The sequence below is a fragment of the Mustela erminea genome, chromosome 7 (genome assembly GCF_009829155.1).
Source record: "Mustela erminea isolate mMusErm1 chromosome 7, mMusErm1.Pri, whole genome shotgun sequence".
Taxonomy (NCBI): domain Eukaryota; kingdom Metazoa; phylum Chordata; class Mammalia; order Carnivora; family Mustelidae; genus Mustela; species Mustela erminea.
In genome coordinates, this window is record NC_045620.1 from 21,074,912 (window position 1) to 21,102,057 (window position 27,146).

Below are 27,146 nucleotides of genomic sequence, written 5' to 3' on the forward strand. Positions count from 1 at the left end.
GCCCCGAATTGGCATTGTCTTCCTTAAGCAATATGCCACCTGGCCTGCTCTCCATCCTTTGGGGGAGGAAAGTGCTCTGTGAGTGCTCCAGAGCAGCCCAGCCCCCCGGGGCTTCTGGCTACAAAGTGCTCCAGAAGGCTAAGACTCCAAATGCCATGTCCTGTGGTAAAGGGGCCCCAGTGGCCACAGGTGTGGAGCGGGTCAGAATGTCAGAACCGGCAGGGCTCTCAGAAATGTAGTACAACTCTGAAGGCCGGGTGACCGGCCAGCGCCCCACAGCAAGCCAGCCGGAGCCGGGCCCAGAACCAGGTCTGACGAGGCCCCAGTGCTCTTCCACGACCCCTGGCAGCCGGCACAGCTGTGCCATGCGCCCTCGCCCTCCACCCCCTACCCCTACTCATTCTTTGTTTCCACAGTAGAATCCTATTTAGAGAAAATCTTAGTGGTGCCAGCTACCTCTGGTTATTACAGCTGCTGCAGCAGTTTATAAATATTGAACAGATCCCTCCCAGAGGTCTTGGGGAAGAGTTCTCTTTGCTCTGTGCGTGTGTGTGTGCGCGCGCGCGCGCGCGCGCGTGTGTGTGTGTGTGTGTGTGTAAGAAAGGAAGAGAGAATGCAGGAGAAAGAGAGATGCTAGATGAAGGGGGAACTAGGAGTGGGGGAGCTGGGGGAGACGGGAGAGAAGAAGAGGGTGAGTCGGGCTGGAGAGAGTGAGAAAGGTGGTTCGCACATCAACTCCCTTCTCTACTGCCCCAGCATTTTCAAATGCTCTTATAATAAAGGCTTTGATGGAGCTCAAAAACAGGCAGCAGTGCTGAACGCATAAATATTAAAGCAAACTTTAGACAGCAGGTTTACTATTCAGACATGGAATACAAGCTGTTCTGTTTATGTTAAATGGGAGAGGGAGGGGCCCCGGGGCTGGCGGAGGAGAACTATCTTCAGGGCAGAGACTTATGCCGCACTCATAAGCCTGGCTCGGACCCCTGAAACTGAAGCCTCAAATGCTCACCCTTCAAGAAATGCCGGAGGAAGAGGGGTGAGGGGAGGAGAAGAATGCCGCTCTCTGTCACTCTGAAAACTTGGAAGACGCAAGAAACTGGGAAAGGAAAATGCATGTCTAACAGATTCCTTAATGACAGTGACAAGCCTGGAAGGTCTAGTGTCATACTTCCCTAGAAGGACATTCACCTGTAGCTACAGGACACAAGTCCATCAGAAATTCCATTGAAGTGACACCCATTTAAAGGAAAAGGATACCATCTGCTTCTCATGCTAACAGGGGTCATGTTCCCATTGCCCCGAGGACGCCTGAGTTGCTGGGAAAACACCCTCCTCTCCCCTCCCAGGCCCCGAGAAGGAATCTGTCCGGGTGCTGGTCCACTGGCTTTCCTGCCAGCACCTGAGTCCAGGCTGCTGTCACCTCCAGGTCAAAGGATTAGGCTGAGGAAGCCAGGGAAGGAGGCTCCATTCGCTGAGCACATACTGTCCCAGCTGCCCGACTGTAGCTCGACTTGAGCCTTCCCAATGGGCAATATTCACTCCGGGTCTGTGTTTTACCGAGAGGAAACCAAGGCTCGAATGTGTTATCTACCAACTTAGCCAAAGTTGCAGAGAGAGCCAGAATCACGCGTGTCTGTGAGTCTCCGATCTGCTTCCTGCCGGAGGAGATCACACATGGGTTCTAGCAGCAGAGGCGCTGACATGTAGCAAGCACGTGCTATGTGCCAGCCGCGTGTCAGGGCTGTGCGTGCGGACAGCGCCTCCCCGGACTCTCACAGAACTTGGTGAGGCAGGTTATCTCCACCTCACAGATGAACGGCTGTGGCTTACGGAGGGTAACGAGCTGCCCAGGGTGAAATGCACGCCTCTCTCCAGGATTCTCTCCTGCCAGTGGTCACAGCAGCCATGACCTGGGGCAAGTCACGCACACATCAACAGGTCATCTAAAAAGAAATCCTGTCAGCTTCTGCAGTTTCAAAATGGCAGAGGCAATGCTCAGGCTACCAAGAGCCCCAAATCAAATGGAAATACATGTTTATGAGCTTCTAGAGGAGACTTTAAGCCATAATGAAAAAACAAATCAAAGGGCCAGGAGCCAATTTCTGAAGGCATTTTGAAGTCTTTGGCTCAGTCTTCTTGCCACCAATAAAAGAGTCTGGGGTTAGTAATCCTCTAAGCTTTCCCCTGCACAACAGCCCAGCAGCCATGCGATCTTCCGGTAACTTTCGCCAGCGACCAAAACATTGAAGAGACTTGCCAGCAGCTTCCACGGTAATCCCTGGCACAAGTATTTTCACTAAATAGTATTTCCAGGTCACAGCTCCCACACCACATCCAAGGAGGTGACCCCTTGATGATGGGCATCTGTGCCTGCCCTTAAGAGGTCAATCATGTGCTTCCAGAACCTCCTTAGTCACTTACCAGCTTCACGGAGACAGAAAGGACAAGGGTGGCTGCCAAGAACCAATGAAATGGGGGGAGGAGGGACAGGGAGTGAGTGTTTAATGGGTACAGAGCTTCAGTTTTGCAAGATGAAAATTAAAGGTGTGGATAAGTGGTGGTGACGGTCGCAATGGTTACAATGGTAAATCTGACGTATATTTTACTACCACAAAAAGAAAGTACTTCCTCTGTGCAGCCCCCCTGGACCCTTGTTCCTTTTAATCTGCAGCAGAATGAACCATGCCTTCATGATTCCTGCTCTATGTCTTCGCACTGACTTCATGCTGCCTTGTGTAGTGATCAGTCATTTCACCTGTGACGGGACTGTATGCTCCCAGGGGACAGGGACTCCTAAGTGTCTCGTTCATCTTAGGAGCCCGCCTAGTGCCCTGTGATGCCAACTCGGTGCTCCATAAAAGTGGATGCCCTCAATTTTCTTTCTTAAAAGATGGGAGGATTGGGGGCACCTGGGTGGCTCAGTCGTTAAGCACCTGCCTTTGGCTCAGGTCATGATCTGGGGTCCTGGGATCGAGCCCCACATCGGGCTCCCTGCTCAGTGGGAAGCCTGCATCTCCCTCTCTCACTACCCCCTGCTTGAATTCCCTCTCACTGTTTCTCTCTGTCAAATAACTAAATAAAATCTTAAAAAAAAAAAAAAAAAGATGGGAGGACTGTTTAAGCCAATCGACAAAGTTAGAGGTTTCCTTTCTGCCAGATGAAAGACCAACTGTATATAGTTCCGAGTTTTGGTCTGGTTTTCAACAGTGTTAGTGACTCACGTGCAAGGCACAAGACTACAGGCAGGAAGACTGTCAGGTCCTCCTGGAGCACACGGTGTGGCCCGCCCTTTCCCGGGAAGAGACCACCCTCTCCTACGTGTGCGCCCCAGTGCTCAGGCCTGGAGCAGCTGCCAGCTCCAGGGAAGGCTGGACTTTGGGAGCGCCGAGTAAGCAGTCTGCAGAAAGAGGGACTTTAATGAGCCATCAATTATTCCCAGCTCTCTTGGCACCCCCCAACAGAAGAGGAGGGAGGAAAATGGTGAGAAAGGGGACTGAGATACAACGGGAAAAGTCCCCTGCTGGGCTTGCCTCATCAGCGTTTTCCTGCGACCTCAAGGGATACATCAGCTGTCATCCTGCCAGCAAAACTTAGGAAATATGTAGGCCATAAAATCAAAGAAAAAGCTTGCATCTAATTAGTATGTTAAAAAAAAAAAAAAAAGGAAGCAACCCAAACTGAAAAACAAAATTAAAATCAAAGAGGACAGACTGATGAGCTGGTTTTCTTTATGGGCCTTTGTTTTCTCATGTTTTTGATGGAAGGAAGGGTGGAGGAAGAAGGGGGAGGGAGTGGAGGCTTTTAAAGGGGAGGGCCTGAGCAGAGCCTCGTCATCCACCCCGCCGCCAGCCGGCCTGACCCCTTTTCAACACCAACAGGGCCCTGAGGGGCTCGCTGGCTGCAAACAGGCAGGCCACAGGGCTCGGCTCCCTGGCACACCACCACACGAAGAAGGGCTTCCCCGAGGTGGGAGCGAGCCAGGGCGGGCGCCTGCAGTGCACAGAGGGTCGATAACCCTTTGATGTCCTGTCCTACCCCTGGGTCTCCTCTCTCTCTGCCTGGAATGTGTCTTTACCCCTGGAACACTCTTTCCAGTCCTGGGAGGAGCCTCTTCCCACAGGAATGGCCTGTCCCTCCAGAACTGCTCTTACCACTCCGTTAGCACGCCGTTCACAACTTCAACCAGCACTTAGCATGCTGTAATTAGTTCCGAGTATCTCTCCCCACCAGATGTGAACGTCTCAAAAATACGGCTCATGCTCACTCTCTTTGCCTCTCAAGTCCTGAACCCAGAGCCGGGCACTCAGCAAATGCTAGCTGAGAAGCTGCTGGAGCATGTATTTCGCTTGAAGTATGGCTGGTCACTTACACACCGGTGTCCCCAGGATTATAAACCCCATGAGGGCAGGCGCCGTGCAGCACCCGAGGATAGTATCCAGCACGGTGCTTAGCCCTGAGGAAAGTCTCAGCAAACATCTGCCAAATTCAACTTGCACAAAGGTGGGGCTGAAGTTAACAATATGTAAGATACTCAGTGGGTTCTCCTTCCGTGCCCAGCATGGCTCTGGGGGCTGAGGAGACATGGTGAACAAGCCAGACAATGTCCCTACGTTACAGAGCTTACATTTTCATGTGTGAGACACACAAAACGAGTAAACAAAGCCATAAATAAAAACAATTACAGATTGTAATAAAGGCTAGGAAGGAAATAAACTGGGTGCTATGATGGAAAGTAACAGATGGAGACAGCCGCACGGATTCAAGATGGAGTCTAGAGGCGGATCTGGCGGATTTACTACTCTGTGGCTGCACAGGGCGCGGAGGGAGAAAGAAGGGCTGGCCCGAGGCTCCGGCACAGCTGGGGGGAAAGAAAGCAACAGCGGACAGGACCAAGAGTGGCGGGAACGCAAGCGGCATCTGTGCATCAGCAAACAAACCTCCGCTCAGCGTCAGTGTGTGCCCGACACCCCACGAGACCCTGGGGGGCTAGACGGTGCTCTGAGGGAGACAGAGCCCGGCTCACAACCACTGGAAACTCCGAATAACCTAAGGTATACATGTGAGGATTTCACAAAGGAAACATCCACCTACTCCGTGTCAGTACCCGCTAAAACACCTTTTCTTCCTCAGAAGATCACTGTTTTGATTGCAGGGACGGAGGTGCAGGAAGAAGTAGAAATGCGAGAGAGAAGAGCTGAGAGTGATAAAAAGTTCTAATTGAACAAGTGGGCGTTAGACGGAAATGCCATTTAAGAACCGGAGATGCAAATCACCACAGCTACACCCCGGGGAGGAGGCGGCATGCCACGCTGCGCAGTAATTCAGGTGAATGCGACACCGAGAGGGGAAGGAGCACCCGGGATGCCGTCGTGGAAGGCAGGGTGCTGGGCTCGCTTCGTGAACGGTTTCCCTTTCTGCTTTCTCTGAGGGAGAAAACAAGAATCTAATACCTCAAATTCTCCATCTGCAAAATGGACACGATGGCGGTCCCGCTGGCACCTGCCCGGGGCGGCTGTGCTGAACACGGGGCTTCCTGCTCCCATGCCTTCACACACACCGTTCTGTCGTTCTGGGATGTCCTGGCCCCAGCTGCTAAGACCCACTTTGATGCCACTTTCACAAGACTTGCCATAAGACTGTAGCCATGCCTCACTCACAGTAACGATGACGACAATTATCACCATCGTATTTCATAATATTCATAACAGCTAACATTTACGGAGAACTTATTAAGGGCCGGTATTTCAATCTATCATCTTATTTAATTTTCTCACCCATACTATGAGATCACATAGCAAATGGGTATCTCGCTCCAGGTAACACAGTAAGTAACAGAGCCAGGATTCAGTTCCAGGAGGCGGATCCCAGAGACCATGGCTCTTAACTTCTCTCCACCTTATTATATATACCATTTATCTTCACATTTCATCCCCCTGCCTGAACTGGGAGTTATAAGCCACTTACAGGCAAACCCTTAGAGTAAACCTAGCCTACTCCTTCACCTTGTGAATGGGCAGAATATGGGCCAGGGTGGGAAAATGAATATCTGCTCATAGCGACCAGTCTGCCCTGGCTCTCTCTGACCTCTGGCAGGAGCCATACCACGAAGTCCAATATGGCCATCTATACTGCCGTGTGTGTGAGTCTGTGCTAAGGGGCCCACGGGCATGGCCGCAGAGTCCAGCTCTGGTATCCTTGTGAGTGCGAGCCTGCTCACCACTGCAGGCCTAATAAGCCACTCCAAGCTGAGGAAGGTCCCAAAGATGTCACGGCATCTGAGGGACTCCCTGGGGTAACTGAGGGCAGGGGGGAGGCTCACCTGATCAAGCACTGTCTGGGTGGCAGGCACTATCTACCGCTGGGCACTAGACTGGACGCTGTCATGCAGTGTCTCCTGAACCTTTGCAAAAGTTCTAGATCATACTCACACAGCTGGGGGAAGGCAGGGTCAAGGCTGGACGGCAGGTCTGCTCTTTCTGCCACACTACACTGCCTCAGATTCACTTCCTGCGGTCTTGCATGATTCTGGGGATTTCCTGTTACTTCCTTGTTTTTTTTTCTCCCAAAGAAAGCCATTTCCTTCCACTACATGTAGTTTGCAACTGGATTTTGTATTTGTTTTGTCTTCTTCTTTCTTTTAAATTCTTAACAAATATTTCTAAGCCTTGCTGCCTCTCGTGTGTTACACGTTCTTTAAATGCTGGAACGGAAGGGTCAGAGGCATAGAATGAATACCTAGGCTAGTCTTCGGCATCCTAACAGAGACGATCTGGACCCACAGTGCACGTGACAACACACTGAAGCCTGCAGTGCAGAGAATGCTGGGCACCAAATGCCGGGAGCCTCAGACACAAGCAGCACCAACTCACCCTTGATGATGTGTCTGACGATCTTGATGGAGCTCCCCCGCATGTTTAGGATCTGGTGAACCCTCTGGCGAATCTACGAGGAAGGGGAAGGGAGGGGAGAAAGGGAAAGCACTGTTTGTCCTGGCAGACACCAGCATCCATCCTGTGGACAGCATGCCCCGCACACCCACCCCTGATGGAGTGGGCCCACACAGAGCGCAGGGAGGCAAGGAGAGTGGATCCCCTTCTTTCTCGGAGTCTCCGCCCAGGCAGGGGCTCAGGAAGGAGGCAGGCGTGGACAGGCCCGTTGGGGGCAGCCCCTCCTACCTGGGGCACGTTGGCATTGCAGATCTCCGCCATGATGTAGCAGATGTGCTGAAGGACAAAGAGCCCCGCGTCCAAGCGCCGGAGGTAGAACTCGTCCTCCGTGTCGTTGTCTATGATCTCCCCGCGCCGGACCATGTCCTGCAAGCAAATGAGCATTGGGGACAAATGAGCTGGCCAGTGAGCCCACAGTACACAAAAGAATGGCAACTACAACAACAATGACAAGAGCACCAGGAGACCATTCCATTGTGGTCTCCTGCTCCGCCCATTATCTTCTAAAGTCTCCTCCTTACCTTTTCATTTTTAATGGACTAGAGGCCCAGGGAGTCAGATTAAAGCCCTTTTTTTCCCTATGCAGTCAAGGCCAAAATGATCTCATCCCCATATTCAATCTGAAAAATAAGCTGACAGGGACACAAATCTCAGCTCTATCTGCTTCCAGCCATTCTTCACTCTTTGTTTCTGGCCTCCGTACATCACCTCTCTGGAAGACCTGTGGATCTCTTTCCCTTCCCAGTCAGGTGGAACTTGGGAGGAGTGGTCCCGTGTCCACAAGTCTGTCTTGCTGCCCTGGTGAGGCTGAGGGCGATGGCACAGGCCGTACGCGTGCCCCTCGGGCTCACACCACATCAGCAGCAAAACGCCACCACCCCTTCTGTGGCACTTCACCAGCAGGCACTCCCCTAGGCCGACACCCCGACGAGTGACAGGAGTCTCCTTCCTCAACGGCTGCAACTCCAGACCTATCCGTCTTGCTGTCCCCAGATATATTCCTCTTTAGCAGATTCTTTTCTAAACAGCTTTACTGAGATACAATTCACATACCACACAATTTGCCCGTCTAAAGTGCACCGTGTACCGGCTCCTGGTGCGCTCAGAGCCGTGTGACCGGCCCAACGGTAGGACAAGTCCACCACCACCCCTGAGCCCCCCAGCTAGCAGATTATCACCGCCTTTGCCACCAGGGCTCCTCTTCCCACCTCTGGGCCTTCACTGCCTTCCCTCCTCGGGATCCTGGGGTATCTCTGAGGCCAGTGCTGCCTTTATGCTACCTCCACCGCTCGCCTTCCCTGGTGACAAGGCTAACACTGCTCCTCTCCACACGCCTCCCCTGCACACGACCTGCTCCCACACGCCATGCTCGCACGGATCCCCACCGTCACCCTCCTCCATTGTTAACGCCCGTCTCCAACTCCCTTCATTTCATAAGGGTGCACTATGAACTCTGGTAAGGCAGGGACTGAATTCTGTCTTCATGTCTCCACTCAGTAAACATCCACACACTGAATGAAAGGGAAAAGACATCTCTGTTTCGGGCTGTCGGCTCTCAGGAGTAGGAACTGGGAGTCGGACTCGTTCCATGTGACTGGCAGACTGGCTTGAGAAGACAGGTGCTTGACACATGCTTTTGATGACAACAATCCATTTCTTAATTCTGTCAGTAGTTTTATGGCTGCGGTTCCCTCTGACAGCTCGGGCTCCTGTCACTGATGGAAGCCCCTGGGACCCTGCTTTCCACTCTCCCAAACTTGGAGGACTTACTGCTTGGTCATCAATCTCCAAAGAGAACCCTTAGAGACTATTTAGACGCAGATAATGCTCTTCTTTATTTGCCCAAGGGGCCGGCCTGTAGCAACACAAGGCTACTTTTCATCTCGCTCCTAAAGGCCTCTGTCTGAGGCAAAGGACGGCTGTACTGTCTGGCAAATCAGCACCGCTAATTCCTAGCTTCATTTAGTAGCAAATTCCTTGGTAATCTGGTAATGGTGTTAATGTTCATGAGGTAGTCATGGAGCACTGGACTGATGTCCGAGGAGTTTAAAAATAGAAGGGTCTCTTTACTTTCTCATTTACTCATAATTGTAACTTCCTGCTCCAGAACTCCTATGTGTTCAGCAGCTGGGGGCACAGGAAGCAAAATCACTCCAGACTTCCACTCATGCAAAGAGCATTTGCTGCTAATACTTTACATTTCTATAATGCTGTAGAGTTTAAAGTGTCATTATATCTACGGTTCTGACTACCACATTGAAAGAGAGCCGGCGGGGGGGGGATTATTAATCCCATCGTACAAATCAGAATCAAAGGCACACAGAGGTTAAGTAAGTTGCCTGTAATTACATGATTACCAGTTACTAGAATATGGACCCCCTGGGGATGGGAATCCTGTCTGATTCACCTCTGAAGTGGAGAAGATGAACGTAACACCAAGTGCTCAGATCGCAGCCCAGGTAAGCACCCAGCAGCAAGGGTGCCATTCTAAGCATTGACTTAAGGCAGAAAAAGAATGAAAATGGAGGTAAGGGGATGCTCTGGTCTTAGTCATGGAGGGGCCGACTGTCTGGGGAGGCCATAGGGACCCAGGAAATGACCAGAGAGTAATATGATATTAAAGATAATGACAGGTGGTGGGTGCTGATCAGGGTTGGCTAAGACAGGAGGGCACCAGGAAGAAGTGACTCCCGGGCAGCCTTTCCAGCTCCTGAGAGACAGCAGAATGAAGGCCTTCAGGATGAGGCCTTCCAGGGGTCTGAGACCTTGTGCGGCTCATTGCTCTCTGCTCACCAGCAACCCCGCCCCCCCAGCCCCTCTGCCTTGCACACAGAACAGACAAGCCTGCCCTCTGCTCTCTGTCTCTTCACCGTTGTTGGCAATGTTGGTACTAGTCCCACCCCCTAATCTCTATCATAATATAGTTAAAGTCTATAATGGGATATTGCTTTCAAAAATTTTCCTGAGAGTTTTGAAAACTTTTCAAAGTTTTCCAACTTGTAAACTTTTCCAACTACTAGGATTTTTCAATCCGGAAAACCCCCAAAACTTTGATTTATCCATTTACGGAGTCTCCCATGACCCGCCTTCCAGCAGTTATTCCAATGTGTGCCTCTCACATGTAGGCTCCTTAGAAGTAAGAGCTGTGTTTCAGTCTTCTTTGTGCCCTAGAAAGCACCTCGCATACCACTTTGAGCACAGCAGGCTCTTAGAAAGCATTTGTCAAACAGGACTGGGAAACGCAGCTAGAAGTTCAGTGCTGCTTAAGGAGCTGTGTGTGCTAAGACTCCCGTGGATAGGGAGAGGGGGAAGCATCAGACGTGGTGAGGGACAGGACCATGGTGGACAGCTGATGGGGGCCTGAATGCTGGTGAGAGAACTGAGACACAATGGGCTGCAGGCTGGGGCGCGTGGGTGGCTCAGTGGGTTAAGCCTCTGCCTTCAGCTCGTCGTGGTCTTGGGGTCCTAAGATCGAGCCCCTCGTCAGGCTCTCTGCTTGGCAGGGAGCCTGCTTCCTCCTCTCTCTCTGCCTGCCTCTCTGACCACTTGTGATCTCTGTCTGTCAAATAAATAAATAAAATCTTTAAAAAAAAAAAATTAAAAAAAAAAAAAAAAGGGCTGCAGGCTGCCTGTGCAGGAAAATGTCAAACAGGGGAACAGGCAACTCCTGTGTGATAGACACGCCGGCTCACAGCCCTGAGAGGCAAGCAGAGTGCATGGCTGGGAGGCTGCAGTACCAGCCTCCGTGAGGAGCTGATCAGATGGAGATGGAGGAGAGAAGAGGTGACGAAGCCCTTAGAGGCTTGCAAACATGGAAACTGGGAGAGGAACACATTTCGTTTGTCCACCTGATAAAGATTTCCTGAACACCAAAAGGTGGGCCAGGTACTGGATGATGAATTAAGAGTCCACATCGTCAAGGAGATTAGAGCCTAATAACATCGCCAAATTATTAATTTTTAAAAATGTAATAATGCCTATGATCAAGGGCCTCTCAAATGGTACCACATGCTGTGGGCACCCAGGACACACTTTGTCTGTCTGGAGGGGTCAAAAGACTTCATAGGAAATGTACATTTGAGGTGGACTCTGTAGGAGTCTGATAGGCTGAAAAGGGCATTCTAAGCAGAAGGAGAAACAGCATGGATCAAGGCACGGAAAAGTCAGCTTGGCTAGGGTGAGAGAGATCAACAGTGGAACATCAGTATCACTAAAAGAAAGGTTAGAAAGGAAGAAGGGAGTGTGGTTTTTTGCTTATAAAGACGCTGGCTGTCGGCAGATGATATTATTTTGATTGATTGCTACAGATGAGGCACTGTGGGAGGCCGTCTGAATACAGACCTCTGCCGCCACCATCCATCCACCTCAGAGGGCCAGCCAGTGTTTACGGAGGGCTCGTTGCGTGTCAGACTGAGTCTAAGTGCCTTTAAATTCCTTTGCTTCTCACAAATATTGGAGGAAACGGGACTCGGCAGAGCAGTCTCCCCAAGGCCAGTGGGTGGCAGAACTGGGACTCAAAACCAAGGCTCAAACCCGAGTTTCATGCTGCCATGTTTGCGTGGGTGCGGGTTTCGGAGCTGTTTCCGAGAACAAAGATGCTCACTAAGAGTGGTAGAGGCTCAAGAATGGAGCACAGCAAAATTAAGTTTCTTCCTTCTTGGTGCTTTTTCCTTTTCCACACTCTCCCCTACGATCTCATCTTCTTTTAACCAGACAGGCACATACTGTACCTTCCCGTTTCTCTATAAATATTGTCATCCAGAAAGGACGGACCCAAGAGACCAATGCCAAACTCCATTTTTGTCTCTCTCCTTAGAACTTCAAGACTCTGACAACGTTCAAGTCAACGTTCTACTTTTAGATATACGGCCAGATGATTTGAAAGGGAAAATTTCAAGTGTAGATCTGAGATGCGGCTTTAGCTCATCTCCAAGAAAGGCATCACCATCGCTGGGCTGAACATGCACAAAGATGAAACAGAGATTGGCTTCTAAGACGAAGTCTCTGCCCTGACAGTTTCAGAAGCATCATAGAAACCAGCAAGCAGAGAAGGTGACTGCTGTCAGGATAGCACCTTATCTAGCCTGGTACGACTCGGTGGCAGGGAATATTTACTGCTGACTGGATTCAGAAAAGTTGAGCGGAAACGTGTACTCAGTGTTTAAAGGGAAATAAAAGAAGCAGGATGGTTATGTATCATTCTGAGAGCAAATAAGAAAGTTTGGGGAGGGGCGCCTGGGTGGCTCATCAAGTTAAAGCCTCTGCGTTTGCTCACGTCATGATCCCAGGGTCCTGGGATCGAGCCCTGGATTGGGCTCTCTGCTCAGCAGGGAGCATGCTTCCCCCCACCCCCTGTCCCCGCCTACTGTGATCTCTGTCTGTCAAATAAATAAATAAAAAATCTCAAAAAAAAAAAAAAAAAAGAAAGTTTGGGGACAGTTCTTTTGGAATATCTTCTCGAGTTTTGGTCTGTCTTAAGAAGAAGGAGGATCATATATAACCTTTATTATAAATGGATTAATGAATTTCTGCCTCCTTTCTGGATTCTAAGATACCAGATTAAAAAAAATGATGTGGACATAACCGTGGAAAGACTTCTCGGGGTGTCTGAGACTCCAAGATAGCTGCTGGTACAACCCAACTCATGATCATCTGGCTAGGATTCAGTCTCTGAAGTAATAGAAAAGTAACATTAACATTCTAGCATCACCACAAGCTTTTCCCTACTGTCTTATTTTCCTCACAGAAGGCTCTGGAAGAACTGAAGGAGTCCGATTTAGAAAACTCTGATGGTTACATACTAGTAGCACATAAGTAGACTTGCCTCACTAGCGGTAGGGAGCAAATGACTTCTGCCCCACTGACCAGTGAGACATCCTTCAAAGTGACTGACAAGGAAAAGAGTGAGGCTGGCTGGCCCACGCAGAGATTAAACCTGCAGCTCCCCAGCCTCAGCACGTGGGCACCAAACCTAGTAACATGAGTATAACAGGCCCAAACATGAGTATAATAGCCCCATTCTAAAAAGATACCTAACCTCCCTTGCCTTCTTTCCCTCTTAAGAGATCCTCTGACATTACAAGAAGCATTTAGACACTGGGTTTTCTGAATGATGATGTATTAATTCTACAAACAGGTTCCTCTGCCAAGATTGGACAGAGTACTAAATAAACTAACACTTGCTAACTTACTGGTGTCCTTAGAGAGGTCATCTAACTTTTCATGGCCTTGGCTTCTTTGCTTGGAAACGAGAAGCCTGCCCTGGATCAGGGAAGGAAAACAGGTTTCACCTGGAGCGCCCACTCTCACGCACCTCAGTGGCGGTCAAGTGCTCAACGTGGAAAAGGGCTGGGGGACTAATGGGAGCTTGTGCAGGAGGAGCCCTGAGACCAGTTAAGCTGTATCTGTGCTGACGGCAGGGTGGGGAGTGGCAGGAGGCGCCAACTGTCTCCCTGATCTCGTGCTCTAGATGGCTCCTTTCAGCTTTGATAAACCAGGGCAAATCTAGAACTGAGCCACCTCCATCACCAGACAGGATGGATTTCTGCCTGTATCTGGGTGTCGGTATGGACGGACTGAAGCTGTTGACTGGTGGTGCTCCCAGACAGTCAGAAGAGCCACTGTGACAAAGGCCTCAGGCAGGAGACAGGGAGCATCACCCTGACATGACGTAGTGGTCAGCACTGACAACGAGCTCATTCTCTCACAGTAAATTAGACTTCCTTGTCCCAAAGAGATGAGCCCTGGATCTGCTGCTACATTGGACAGGACATCTTTAAACAATCTAGACATGAAAATCGAATGTTCTTCAAATGACAATACGATTAACAGAGATTAAAGAGAAATTCCAAAAATCCAGTAACTTCCTCAAGTATCATAAACATATCTACTTTAAAAAATTTCAGAGTGACTGTCTGCCTGTGCTTGCTCTCGCTTCTCTATTCCAAATAAATAAATTTAAAAAAAAAGATTTCAGAGTGAAAATGTGTGTGTACACTAAACTACATCTAAAATGAGACAGGTGAGTTAAGATGTAAAGGAAGTCTTCCACAAATTCATTCAACTCTCACCGCTGTGGCGAGTGAAGGTGACGGTCCTCTTTGTGAAGCTATGACAACTCGACATCCACTGGAGCACTTTCTACTTTTGAGAGCAAAGTATCTTCATTAACCTCACTTGCTGTATATGCCCTGTGTTGGGTATGCACATTTCAAATATCATTTCCAGATTTCACAGATGGAAAAACTGAGACAGATGTCAAATGATTGTCACTGAGTTTCAGTTAAAGACTCTGGTGGAACATGATTTCCTAGTCCAAGACCTTTTTCTATTTGTCCTTTCACTCTGGCAAGAGATGGGATGTAGCACATGGATAATGACAACAGCAACCTTTCCTGAGTCCTCACTGTGTGCCAGGTGCTGGGCTAAGCACTTTCATGGATTTTTCCTTATGAGGAGTTGGGAACTTTGTGTCCGCCTTTCAGACGGGAAAGGAAGGCTTACAGAGGTGGAATGTCTCCTAAGGCCACAAAGCTCATGGTTGAGTAAGAGTTGAAGACAGGATAAAACACACACAGTTTGGCTCCAAGCCTGTGATACCTTTCACAGTCCAAAGAAGGAAAAACTTTGTTTTATAGACCTTTTCCATTATTAGCATATGAACAAAGAGCATTTTTTTCTTGATGCCCTATCTAGGGTCTAATGCAAACCAGCTATATTAAATGTGTGGTTCTCTTGTGTCTTCCTGGGCCTGTCTTTTCCTTGTAAATTAAAGAAATTAAAAAATAAATAAATAGAAATTTAAAAAAAGGCAAAGGGAACCTGGGGGGCTGGTTAAGTAAGTGTCTGCCTTCGGCTCAGGTCATGATCACAGGATCCTGGGATTGAGCCCTGCATCAGGCTCCCTCCTCAGAGGGGAGTCTGCTTCTCCCTCTCCCTCTGCCGCTCCCCCTGCTTGTGCTCTCTCTTTGCAAGCATGTTCTCTCTCAGATAAATAAATAAATCTTTTTTTAAAAAAAAGGTGCACGTGTGTGTGTGTTTGTGTGTGTGTGAATCTACAACTAGGCTAGCAAATTCCACATGCAATTTGGAAGAGTTGAAAAAAACGGAAGACACTCAGAAAGGTTTTGTGTTGCTCATTCCACGAGAGAAGGCTAGAATAAAAACTTAGATGGTAATTCAGTGAATGGCGCATTAAGTAGAACAGATTGCAATTCACAGCAGCATAAGCCTGTTTGGGGACTGCTAAAATCAACAGATTCATCTCCAAAGATACACAAGGAGGTGGTACGTGTGGTGTCAAGGTGCCATTTCTGCAGGGCTGTGTGTTGTTTTCCCCTCCCCCAGCCATATCCTCACTTTAAATGTTAATCTGTCGTCAGGAGCACTACCGAATCACCACCTTTCCACGAGCCTCTATCTCTCTCAGCAGGCAAGTCACAAGCCTCCAAATGAGCATGTGGATGCCATTTCTAATCTGCCCCTGACAGGCAGCGAGCTGCCCCTCGCTGATGGAAGGAGACAGTCATAAAAGAAGCTGCTATGTAGCCAATAAGAATTCCTCTTGCCTTAATAAGAGGGGACGCGACTCAGAGCCCCGATGGGTCACAGTTACGGTCTGTAGTCATGGGTAAGAACGCCCCACCATTTACAAAAGGCCCATCTCTTTTTTCTTCAAAAGCAAGGGAAGAGTTTAAGCCACGGGAGAGACAGGTAAGTGGAGCTGTGTGTGTTGGGGTGTGGGGGTGGGGTGCGCACAAACACCAGCAAATGAAACCTTCTTCTAAGAGCTTCTAAAATAGGGCAGACTATTAGAGAAGGATCCTAGAGACGGCCAGTCATTTTTAGCTGGGGAAACCGAGGCTGAAGAAATAACAAATGGGATTTTGGGGGGAGGGGAGAATGCGTAACTAACTGGCAGAAACTCTCATAAGGGTCCAAGAACCTCAGGCCAGACCCTTGTCCACGGTGGAGAACTGACTATGTGTTAGGCCAACCCTAGCACACATGCATGTGACTCGTTGCTATAAACAATCTCATTAATCTTTAAAATGGCAAAGTCACTGTGAAAACTAAAACACACAAAGGACAAGTCATCTCCCCCAAAACAGAGGTCGTGTGTGGCTGAGCTGAGATTCAACCTTGGGCCGCATGACCTCAGGATTCACGCTTCCTTCCAGCTACCATGTCTCCATGATGCGTGTGTCTTCCATTTCTACATTTCTAAATTTACTGAAAAAACAAAACAAAACAAAAAACACCCATGACTGCTCATCTGAATCTTGACAACATATAAGCCAGGCTTGAGAGAACCGGAGCTTCTGCGACAGCAGATACAAGAACACAAGGCCAGAAAATAACAGTCCTGTTGGAGGTGCCGAGGAAGGAAGATCAGGACAGGCTTGTGGAGCCTCAGCTTTAGAGAGAGAGAGAGACAAGTATACAGGCCAAAAACACTTACAATAATAGCTACCACTTATGGCATACTTGCTTGTGCCAGAAACTGTTCCAAGTGATTTCTGTATATTGATCTATTTCATCCTCCCTGTAACCCTTCAATATAGGTATTACCATTCTCCCCCTTTTCCTGACGAGGAAACTGAAGCAGAGGCAAGATTTGGGTCTACGGCTTGCAAGCTGCTGCGCACAGGGAGCACAGAGCACAGGGGTGGGGGGAGCAGCATGGGGGCCGGGACGCTTTCTGCAGGCACTGGCCCAGCAACACTAAGCAGCATGCTTGGCACATGGTACACACTCAACATGCATCTATTGACAGACTTTTCTGCCAAAGCTCTTGAGGATAGAGAGGAATTAGCCAGCTGCAGGAGATGGCTGTGGGAAACATGGTACGGAGAGGTATTCTGGGCAGAGAAGAGAAAGGTTAGGAAGGCACAGGTGGTACAGAGCTGTTTTTGCACGTCACAAGGGGAGGGGCGGTAAGGGATGCAGCCCTGAGGTGGGGAGGCAGTGGCAGGCAGGGGCCCCGGTGGGAGAGGCCTAGCAAGGCCTGGAAGGAATTTAGAGCATATCCCGCAGGTAACACAGAGCCAGTGTGTACTGGGTTTGGGTAGGTGAGTAGCATAGCTGCATTTTCAGTTTCAAAAAAATCTCTGATTACTGTGTAAGAAATGGATCGGAGAGGAAACAGGCTAGCGAGGAGAGTGCTGCACTCCTACAAGAAGAAAAGATGCTGGCTGCCCAAGTGTCCACAGTGGTAGTGAGGACAGGGAACATGAAGAGGATGCACAGAGATCAGAGCTAGAACTTACCAGACGGACCCAGCAGGCAGAAAGGAGGTAACAGATACAGCGCAGGTTTCTGACCTGGTGAAACTAGTGACTGGCCCCGGTGCGGTGAAGGAGGGGAGGGGATGATACACGGATAGGGCCACAGACCAGGCTTTGGACTGGCTGAGCCACAAAAGCCTCTGCGTGATGGCCCGTGGGAGGGGCTACGAGAGTCAGCAGACACCCGGGAGTCCCCGGCGCACAGCCCTAGAGCCTATGAACCCCGCTGGAACAGGAAGGCAGGGAGGATGACAAAAGCCAAACAGAGCTCAGTTCTGATCCTCTGATCCTCTGACTTCCCCTCTACTGGCAGAAAGGATGACGGACTGGGAAGGGGGCAAGCAGGGGGGTTACGGAGGGTAAACGTGCACATGGCTACGTCAGCGGGCATCTAAAAGAGAGGAAAAAGCACCAGGACACACCCTCCCCCACCATCACTGGCTTCTACTGGCTATCAGCTGTGTCCTGGCAAATTCTTGAACAGAGAGAGTCTGGGAACGACTGGCTTAAAGAACAGCCGAGAGGAACTCTCAGCAGGATTCTCTTTTTAAAGCGCATCCCAGAAGCCTGCCGCCCAGTTAGCAGAAGAATCAATGGCAGTCTCCTACTTCTCCTGTCTACATCCTTCCCCAGTGCTCTAGGATCACGTTCTGCACGCATCCACTCCTGTGCTCCCCCCGCTCTGTACAGATCTTTAAATGAGTTTCAAATGCTAAGGAAATCGTCCAAGTCTGTTCCAGACATCAAGTCCTGTGGATACTGTTTCATTACAAGGAGTCCATCTTTCTCTTTCCAGGATAAAGCCTAGAATGATTTAACTGTGGCAAAATTAGCATGCAATTTGTAAGTCATTATAGTGCAAAGTATGTGGTGAGAACACTTTATTGAATAAACCTGCTGAGTATAATTTTCCCAGGAACTAAAAAAGGGAAACCTCTCTCCAAGGCTCTCCTCCCTCTTAAAATCCCTGCCAGTACCTATATAATTATGTCTCACTCTGACAGTCAGAAGCCAGGCATCTCTGTACATTTAACCAAGAGAAGCCAGAAGGAACCAAAGAGAAGTCAGGACATCTTCCCAATAACAGGGACCTTGCTGTTTTCCGGGCTTGGTGTTGGTTTGGGAATCAGGTGAAATCTGCTGAGACAAGCATCCTGAATATTTACAGATCACGGAGAAGTGAGGCTCACTAGAAGAGTCTAAGAATTACATGCCCTTTAAAAGTTCAGGTCAAATCTTGTTAACCAGGAGCCCCAAGGGCATGTCCAGATACACTGTGGCCCTGAGTCGGGCAGTCACGGAAGACATACCAATGCAGTGGGCCACGGCCCCAGACGTGGAAGTCTCTGCCAGTCACAGATTATTGCAGTAATGTGAATGTGTATACAGTTACCAGCTTGTCCTGTAGACTCTTCTAAATAGGCCTGTTTCACCTTACTGAACACCGCCACAGGTAGGCCACAGAACCTACAAAGAGGTCCTGAGATACTTTTGATGATAAGGCTAATCATAGAGCAAACCAAAAAAGAGGGTTAAAAATGAGAGTTAAGGAACAATGTAGGAAAAAACCCTCAGACCTTCAATTTTCCTTAATACTCAGGGACAAATACTAATTTCATCTCGTAAGTGATGGTCCTTCATTTAGTGCATGTCAATCACTATGTAAGTCCTGAGAAAATGATGAACAAGAGAGATTACAGCCCCAGAGACAGAGAATAAACAAATACTGAGAAGTGATGAAGGGCCCTGGAGATTGGGGTGATGCTACTTTACGCACAGTGATGACCGAAAACTCTCTGACGGGGTGACATTTAGGCTGAGACCTGAAGGTGGAGGGAAGCTCCAGCAAGGGAAGAACCAGGACAATGGGGAGAAGCAAATGCAAAGGTGCTAAGGCAGGAAGGAGGGCCCAGGTGCGGGAGAGGACACTAAAGAAACGGGGGGCACCCGGATCATGCGAAATGTTGCAGTCCTAGGGGAGTTAGGAAGTGTGTGTGTATGCAGGTTGATGGGGTACAGAAGTCCTTAAAGAGACAACGAAAGGTTCTCTGGCCACCGGCTATGTGCCAAACCCTGTGAAAGAGCTTTCAGGTGTTAGGTCACCAAATCCCTTCTGAATGCACCAAAGTACACAGGTTGGGACATACACCTTAGAAAGAAAACACTATTAAGCAACAAAATAAGGCTGAGAAGTTAAGCTACTTGTCCGAAGTCAGAAAGCAAAATAAGCCAGGCTCTAGAGCCCAAATTCTCCCCTCTCACCCTCTTCTCCTGGGGTTTAACTTCCCACTCACCCCCCAAGCTCGGCTCTCCCTGCCCCTCCTCTGCTCCTGCTCCTCTTCAGTTGGAAATGCCTGATGCATCTCTGTCTTCTAACGTGCAGCTCGTACCCTGCATCATACACAAACAGCTGAGGGTCCCGCAGGGTGCAGTCCACAGCTCCCATCCTTGGGCTTCTCTAGGCCTCGTCAGCAGCACCGCTCGCTCCTTGGGCCCCTTCTTCCACGGGCACTTCCAACTCTCACCCCCTGCCAGTGGCTGGCCCGGTTCCTCGCAGAGAGCAGGCGCCTGAGAAATATCTGCCAAATGACTGGATTCTGTCCAGTGACTCCTGGTCAATTGCAAACCACGGCCATTCGCACCGTGCCCGTGGATGTCTGAAGTGTACAGGGAAGATGGGGTTTCTGAGACACTAAAGCTGTCAATACCTGACCTGCCTTATCTGGGGGCAGTCCCCGACCCTGCTATCTAAGTTTTTTTTTGTTGTTGTTGTTGCAGACTTGGTGGAGTGTGGAAGTCTGGGAGATATTTATTCATTACTGATCTGACCGTCAATGTCATCAAATGCATGAGAAATAAGCATTCAATTCGAGTCAACAAATATTTGCTGAGCTCCCAAGGGGTGTAGGACATCTGAGTTTAACAGAGATGGGTGGGGTGAGGCAACAAATTGCTTATGACTTAAGAGAGAAGAGTGCATGAAGGAGAGGTGAAAAAGAGGTCGTTCTGTTCCGAGTCACTCTACACCTGCCAGGCGGCTGCACCTGCCAGGACGGAGCCGGAGTGCTGGCAGAGAGCACTGCTCGCTAATGCATCCCTCGCCCTAGCACCCCGCCCTGTCTCTCTGAGCAACACTGGGGCTGCTGAGCACTAATGGCCTTGGAATGTTTGCCAGTGCCCAGCAAAACGGCCTTGGCATCAAGGAGACAGATGTTTGTCAGGGAACGGCAGGAGCCCCGGTGCCCGTGGTACACAGGCGCTCTGTGAAGGCCGGGGGAGAGTGGCTGTGGCGATTACTCTCCGTCAGTGCTAATCAATTTCACACCCTCTTCAGCGCTGATAATAGATAATCTTGCGGGAAGCGGGCCAAGTTTCCTAACGGCTACATGCAAGCTGCTCCCTCACGCCCCACAGCTTACTCGGTCGCCTTCAGAAAAGCCATCTACTCCAGCTTTCCCTCAAACGAAGTAGATGATGGGGCCAACACTCTGGTCTGTTAGGGGGACTCCTTCTGGGACAGATGGCAAGGAGGATGCTCTCAGAAGGGCCGCCTGGCTCACTTTAAAAGCTGCGCAAGAACGAACACCAAGCAGCAGCGGCTCTCAGAAATGTAGCGACGTGCTTTCTGTACTTTATGCTTCCTCTTTATAATAACCCCCAAAGGGAAGTGTTATTTACATTTTACAGATGACACAACCGAAGTTTAGAGAGGTCAACTCATTTGTCCAAGGTCTCAGAGCTAGGACGTGGCAGAGTTGGAATCCAAACCCAGGGTTCTGTGACTCCCCACTCACCCAATACTTTCTCGGAGGCTGCCGCTCCTCTGTATGAAGGGCCGCGTGGTCACCGATCACCCCCTCCCTGTGCTCTTACTACACCCCACTGCTAGAAGCCGGCCCAGTGAACCACGGATGTGCGCTTGAACCTGAGGGGCAACACTGAGTTGGAAAGGATCTGAGAGGTGTTTGCTGATACCACATTATAGCTCAGAAGCTGGCTACACGAAGCATGGTGACAAGCCAGGGCCACACAGTGATGGAGAGGAGTGCCTGCCTAAAATTCTAGGTCCCTCAACTCCCAGGTCTTCCCTCTACCCCTGAAAATCTCTTCTTGCAGATAACATAGGTCTTCAGTCAGAGCTGGAGTTCTAACTGTCTTGTGGCTGTTTCCCCACAAAAGTCTAGGGAAATTTCTTCCAATTATCATTCAGATGAAGAGAAAGAAGACATTACCCTGCCGCTTAAACAGTCACTAAGTGTCCACCATGCACAAGTTACTGTAAAGGGAAGAAAGGATGGAGAAGGAAACCCCAGTCAAAAATAAAGGGGGTGGGAGGGCAGAATAAGCACTGCGCGTGCAACACGCTGGCGTCTGCAGTCCAGCCTCAGGATTCGGAGCCTCTGCCTTTATCTTGTAGGAGTATCACTGCATAAACGAGGAATGTCCCAGTCAGTCAATTCAATCAATCAACAAACATCTGAGGACTTACTAGGGGGAGGGAGATCCTGTGCACGACACCCATAGCGACCTGTCCCCTGGCATTCATAAAGGAAGGTATAGCTTATGAAGCGGGGGCGGTGGTTACGAAGGGGTGAAGAGAAACAGGACACAGACAAGAGGGTCACTGTCTCCCCATAAGCTCGGGGCCCTCACCCTGGCCTGAGGCCTAGCTTGGGGGCAAATGCCAGCGCCGTCCCCTGTGCGGGCGCTGGGCTCTGCCCCACAGCTGCGCTGCTCCACCACAGATGGGAGCTGGGGCCCAACTCTGGCTCTCCCACCTGTGCGGCTCAAAAGCCTCCAGTATATCTTTAAGGCAAGAAGAACAAAAGAGAATGGAGCGATAGAGCAAATCAAGATCACAAAGAAAATGAAGTCAATTAGAGACTTTGAAAAAAAGCAAGGCAAGGATCCTCTGGCAATGTGACCGAAGACTGAGGAATGTCTTGCAGGGAGGAGACCGGACATTAAACAACACAAATGCCTGCCCCCAATGAAGGTGACAGATGAGAAAGGTAGAGGCCAGAGATGGCAGAGAACAAAATGGAAGCAGGTGGAAAGTACAGAAGGCAGGGTAGCAGCATAGCAAGCACAACTCAAGAAACAAACCTGACAGGCTTCACTTCCCTCAGCAGCCATGAGGGGAAGAAATGAGGGTCAGTCCTCTGGAAACTGGTACACAGGCTTTGCTGCAATACCTCTGAGGCCCTTTCTCCAGGTCTCCAGTTTTTCTTATGTCAATGAGTGACCTCGACCTTTCCTTCCAGTTCTTATCCCATGATCACCCTTCCCTCGGACGCTTCCCCTATGACTACAGAAGCCAGCAGGGTGTGAACCAAGATGGACTCTGCCAGCTCTGCCAGCGTGGAACCAAGTCACTACACCGCACTTTGGCCAGATGTTTTAAGAGCAGCTCATGTCAAGGGTACTTGTGCTATCACCCAGACCCCCAGCTGGACAGGGATCATTCCGACACGTCCTCCCTCTTAAAGGACATGCACTCCTATTAGAAGATCTAACCACTGGCAGACTGTCACCTGCTCTGCTCTAACAGGTTAGGCGGCACATGAGGGTAGGTGGTACCTCTGCCCTTGCCTGTCCTATGGGGACAGAAGGTACAAAGGGACCCAAATGAAATGCCAAGTCGACGGTCGGCAAAAGACAGGCGAGGATACGTACGTGTTTCTCCCCTTCAATCTTCTTGTCCGCCACCTGCATTGCATCCAGATACTTAAAATGCAACTCCATCAGTCTGTCAACCTGAAAGAGAGATATTTCAGACATGAGTGAGAAGGAAAAAGAATACCAAGGCAAGAGAACAGTGGGTATCCCATTCATCTCACTGTCACTCCGTACAATAGGAGACCCACTCTCCCACTTCTGACATCGAGGATGAGCTCTGCTCAGGAACACAGCAGGAATGGATTGAAGAGCCGGGGCAGAACAGGCCAACACCTAGGATGGGTGCAGTCCGAACACACCCATTCCTCAAAGGGCACTGCATTCCGGCCCTTCCAGGGCTCCTGTGAATTCGAGTTGTTAAAAACAAACAGATAAATAAAAATTCAAGTCCCTTCTTGCAAAGAGAAGGAGCCTGAAGTTACATACTTGGTATTCACTTAGAACTTTATAGAAATTTCTTTCTTCCAACTGAAACCTTTCATGTTCAGATTCTACCCCAGAGCTGATCTTTTTTTAAAAAGGTCTGAGTAAAATCTCTTTAGTTGCTTTCGAGTTAGAAGAGAGTTCACGAAAAAAACTCTTTCAGCAACTTAAAAAAAGGCCCTGACTTCTGCTCAGCAATAACTTAAAAATCAGTTTTCAACTTAGCAAAAGTCATGCTTCAAACATGGCCCAAGGAACACTTGGTGGGTTTGAAAAAGTTTCATTTTTCCCTAAGACTTCCAAAAGACTGAGCAAACACCGTGAAACCAGCTTAGAGTTCTAAACTATCTCTTTACTAGGATGGCACCACCACGGTTCTTGGCAACCCTGATATTTACTCAAGAGCTTATAGTGGTTAACACCAGATGGTGCTTCAACACGCCCTCAGAGTCCAGGAGGACTGTACCCAAATCTTCTCTGGATAACAATGACGACCCCAAGATCTTATATATTTCAGTTGATGGAGTATCTTCGTGTCCATTATTTCCTTACACCTTAAAAAAAACCCTGAGAACGTAGGCAGGAAAGATAGTGACCCTAATTTTAGAGACAAAAAAAACTGAAGCACAGACGTTAAATGTCACCAGGGTAATATGTCCTCTAAGGTGTTCTGTGCCTAACCTCATGGTGGCCTCTTCCCCATGCTACACAGCTAGCGAGGCTAGAGGAAACGGTCAGGCGCAAGCTCAGAGAGACAGCCATAAATCTCCCTCGGAAGGAGGACAAACTTTCAGCCTTTCCTTGGACACAGAAAGGAATTATGGTAAGTTATAAAAGGGGTTTGGGTCTTTGATTTCATTCATCTAGAATGATCTAACTCGTAACTAGCGGCACGCCCATAGTAGACCGTGATCGTGGGCAAGCAATGTAATGCCTTCAAGCCTATTTCCTAACCTGCAAATGTGGACGAAAGCCACACAGAGGGTAAACCCCACGGTGCTGGGAGGATACATGAAACAATGAAAGGGGCCTGCTAAGCCCCCCAATCATTAAATATATGCTGACTCTTAAAAAAAAAAAATATATATATATATATATATATATATATATATATATGACTCTTGCTACTGTTGAAACTCTTATGGTTTGGCACGCTAAATCACAATGTAAAAGATGCACCTCATCTCATTTATGTGATCATTCTCTTATGCCACACGACGTGGAAGACAGGCTCTCCCTTCTCTATGTCCATAACAGAACCTTCCATACTGCCACCTAGGAAGGCCACATTTAGTCTTCCTTTTCTTGACTGTTGAAGATGGCAATTAACATGTCCATTTCAAAGACAGGGAAAACAAGGCTCAGAGTGGTACACATGTTGAAAATAGCAAAACCAGGTTCAAATCCAGACGTCTGAATCTAAAGCCTATGGTTCTTGATGACTTTGCCCCAATCCAAATCCTATTACAACCCCACTCTCACTGGGTCTAAAAATCACCCTGAGGTACTAGCTGCTGCCACCCCAAGGTGCTACTACTCCCAGAAGGATGGATCTGGAGAGGAGAGGCAGAGTCACAGAAAAACCCGAGACCCAAAGCCATGCTGGAGAAAATACTTTAGGGCAGGAGCGCTCAGCCCAGCACCCCATAGACGGCATCAGGTCAAGAGCTCTTCCAGCCCCCCGGCTCTGGGCCCGGCCTTACCGTGCAGCAGGCACACCCACCTTCTCACTGTCATTTTCAGTGAATTTATTCAGAAGCCGGGTTCGCTGCTGCCCTCTCAGGTTCCGCAGGAGGGAAGCCAGGATCGAACAGACATGCTCTGGGTTGGGAAGGAGAAAAGGGAACATGCTGTGATCAGAGCGGTAATTATTACCTCTCTTCAAGCCTGATCTGGCTCTATTGGAGGAGGAATAAGTAGGCCTTCCCTGACTGCTGCTATTGATTAATAAGACAAGAACTTAAATTGTGTCATTGGAAACCTGAACTGATCTTGACACGCTGCACAAGAAACATATTCAAAAGGGATGATATCCTCAAGGACAACTTGAACGAGTGAATCAAAACTAAGTCAGAACTTCTAGTCCACCTGGAATTAATTGATTTTTATTGTCCACAACAGAACCTTAAACTAATCCCCCATTTACAGAAATAACCTGTGAACACAGTATGAATGTCTGCTATGAGAGGAGTATATAATGAACAAACAAGACGTGTTCTATCAAATCCTCAAAATTCCCTCATACCTTCCCCAGGTAAATATCCTGGAATTCAGTAAGAGACGTGACAGGGCACCAGGGTTATCACTGCCATTCTGGTGCAGCTAAAACTCCTCCAAGTTTGAAAGCAATTGGCCAGTAAGTACTTCAAAATGGTAACGATGCTTTTTGAGTTCATGTAACCCACAGGCTTCTATTATGAGCTACTATTTTTCTACCGTGGGAAGAAGAGGGTAATTGAAGGGTATATTATAGGCTTTAGCTGTGAAGAGATTCTTTTCTTTAAAAAAGAATTTTTAAAAATCAAGAATAATGACCTTGAAAAGGAGGCGGCAGAAGTCTAGTCGTGGAGAAATGACAGAGGGAAGTTTATTTTGAGATAATGCCCAGAGCGTAGGCAACAAATACTCTATCTGAAAAGTGACTGAAGAACATCTTCACATGACAAACTCCCCTTGAGTTCTCAAAAAGTCACCTATTAATTAAAGCCCCCGGTAGGCATTCACCACAGCACAGATACAACTGTTTGCCCCTCATTTACGTTGGAAGCATTCCCTGCCTCTCCACATCCCCAGTCTCGTACTGCTGGAGGCCGTCTGGCATCCTGTCTTCTATCCACAGTCACCTCTCTGGGAAGGCCCACGCTAGTCCCACTGCTCTAAAAACCACCTCCATGCTGACAGCTGCCAAACCTGGGTGTACCGACCAGTCCTGTTCTCTGAAAGCAGACTCATGTGCTCACCTTTCTCCCTGCTCTGTCCAAGTGGTTGACAACAGCTCCTTTTCAACTGGACACATCCCAAATCCAGCTCCTGCTCTGCCTCCTCAAACCTGTTCCCCACAGTCTTCCCCACCTGGTTAATGACAACCAAGTTCTCCAGTTCCTCAGGCTGAAAACAGTGGAGATGTCCCTTAACCTCTCCTTCTTCACAGGTCTCACAGGAAACCTTGTCAGCTTTACCTTCAAATTATACCCAGAATCCCACCTCTTCTTCCTGCTGCCCCCGCGGCGGCTACTCAGGTCCACACCACTGTCCTCTCTTGCTTGGAATATTCAATTCAATATTCTCTGCTTCCACCCTTGCTCCCTCTGGCCCCATGTCCATACAGCAGTCAGAACGATCCTTTAGGTTAAAACCGAAAGTCAGAGCCCAACATCTCTCTGTTTAAAGCCCGCTGATGTCTCCCCAACTCACTTGGACTAAATGCCGTTTTAACGTCAGGTGAGCTCCTGGTCTCGTCACCAGATTATTGCATGGCTCTATCGTCACACCCAGTTTTACTCAGCTGCCATCTTCTAGATGAGGCTTTTCCTTGACCACCCCACTTAAAAACGCAATACCCTGACACTACCTAGTTCCAAGTCTTAGCTGCTTTATTTTTCTCTTCAGCATAATTACTTTCTAAAACACCATATAATTCATTCATTCATTCATTCATTCATTCATTCATTCATTCATTCTGTTCAGTCTCCCTTCAATCAGAATGTCAGCTCCTTAAAGGCAGGAATCTTTGTCTGCTTTTTTCATTGGTCTATCCCTCCCTGGTCCCCAAACAATGCCCCAGGTTTACCCCAATCTCTCTCTTTCT

The 27,146-nt window shown here is 48.9% G+C and overlaps 1 protein-coding gene across 1 annotated transcript in view; it reads right to left on the minus strand.

Annotated features, from left to right (window-relative positions):
- CTNNBL1 (catenin beta like 1) overlaps positions 1-27,146 on the minus strand; it is a 160,466-nt gene that overhangs the window by 3,377 nt on the left and 129,943 nt on the right. The window contains exons 12-15 of the mRNA XM_032350704.1: positions 25,062-25,159; positions 22,913-22,993; positions 7,179-7,316; positions 6,873-6,945 (exon numbers count right to left, since the gene is read on the minus strand). Coding sequence (XP_032206595.1) covers positions 6,873-6,945; positions 7,179-7,316; positions 22,913-22,993; positions 25,062-25,159 — 390 coding nt within the window. The remainder of the gene's footprint in view (positions 1-6,872; positions 6,946-7,178; positions 7,317-22,912; positions 22,994-25,061; positions 25,160-27,146) is intronic.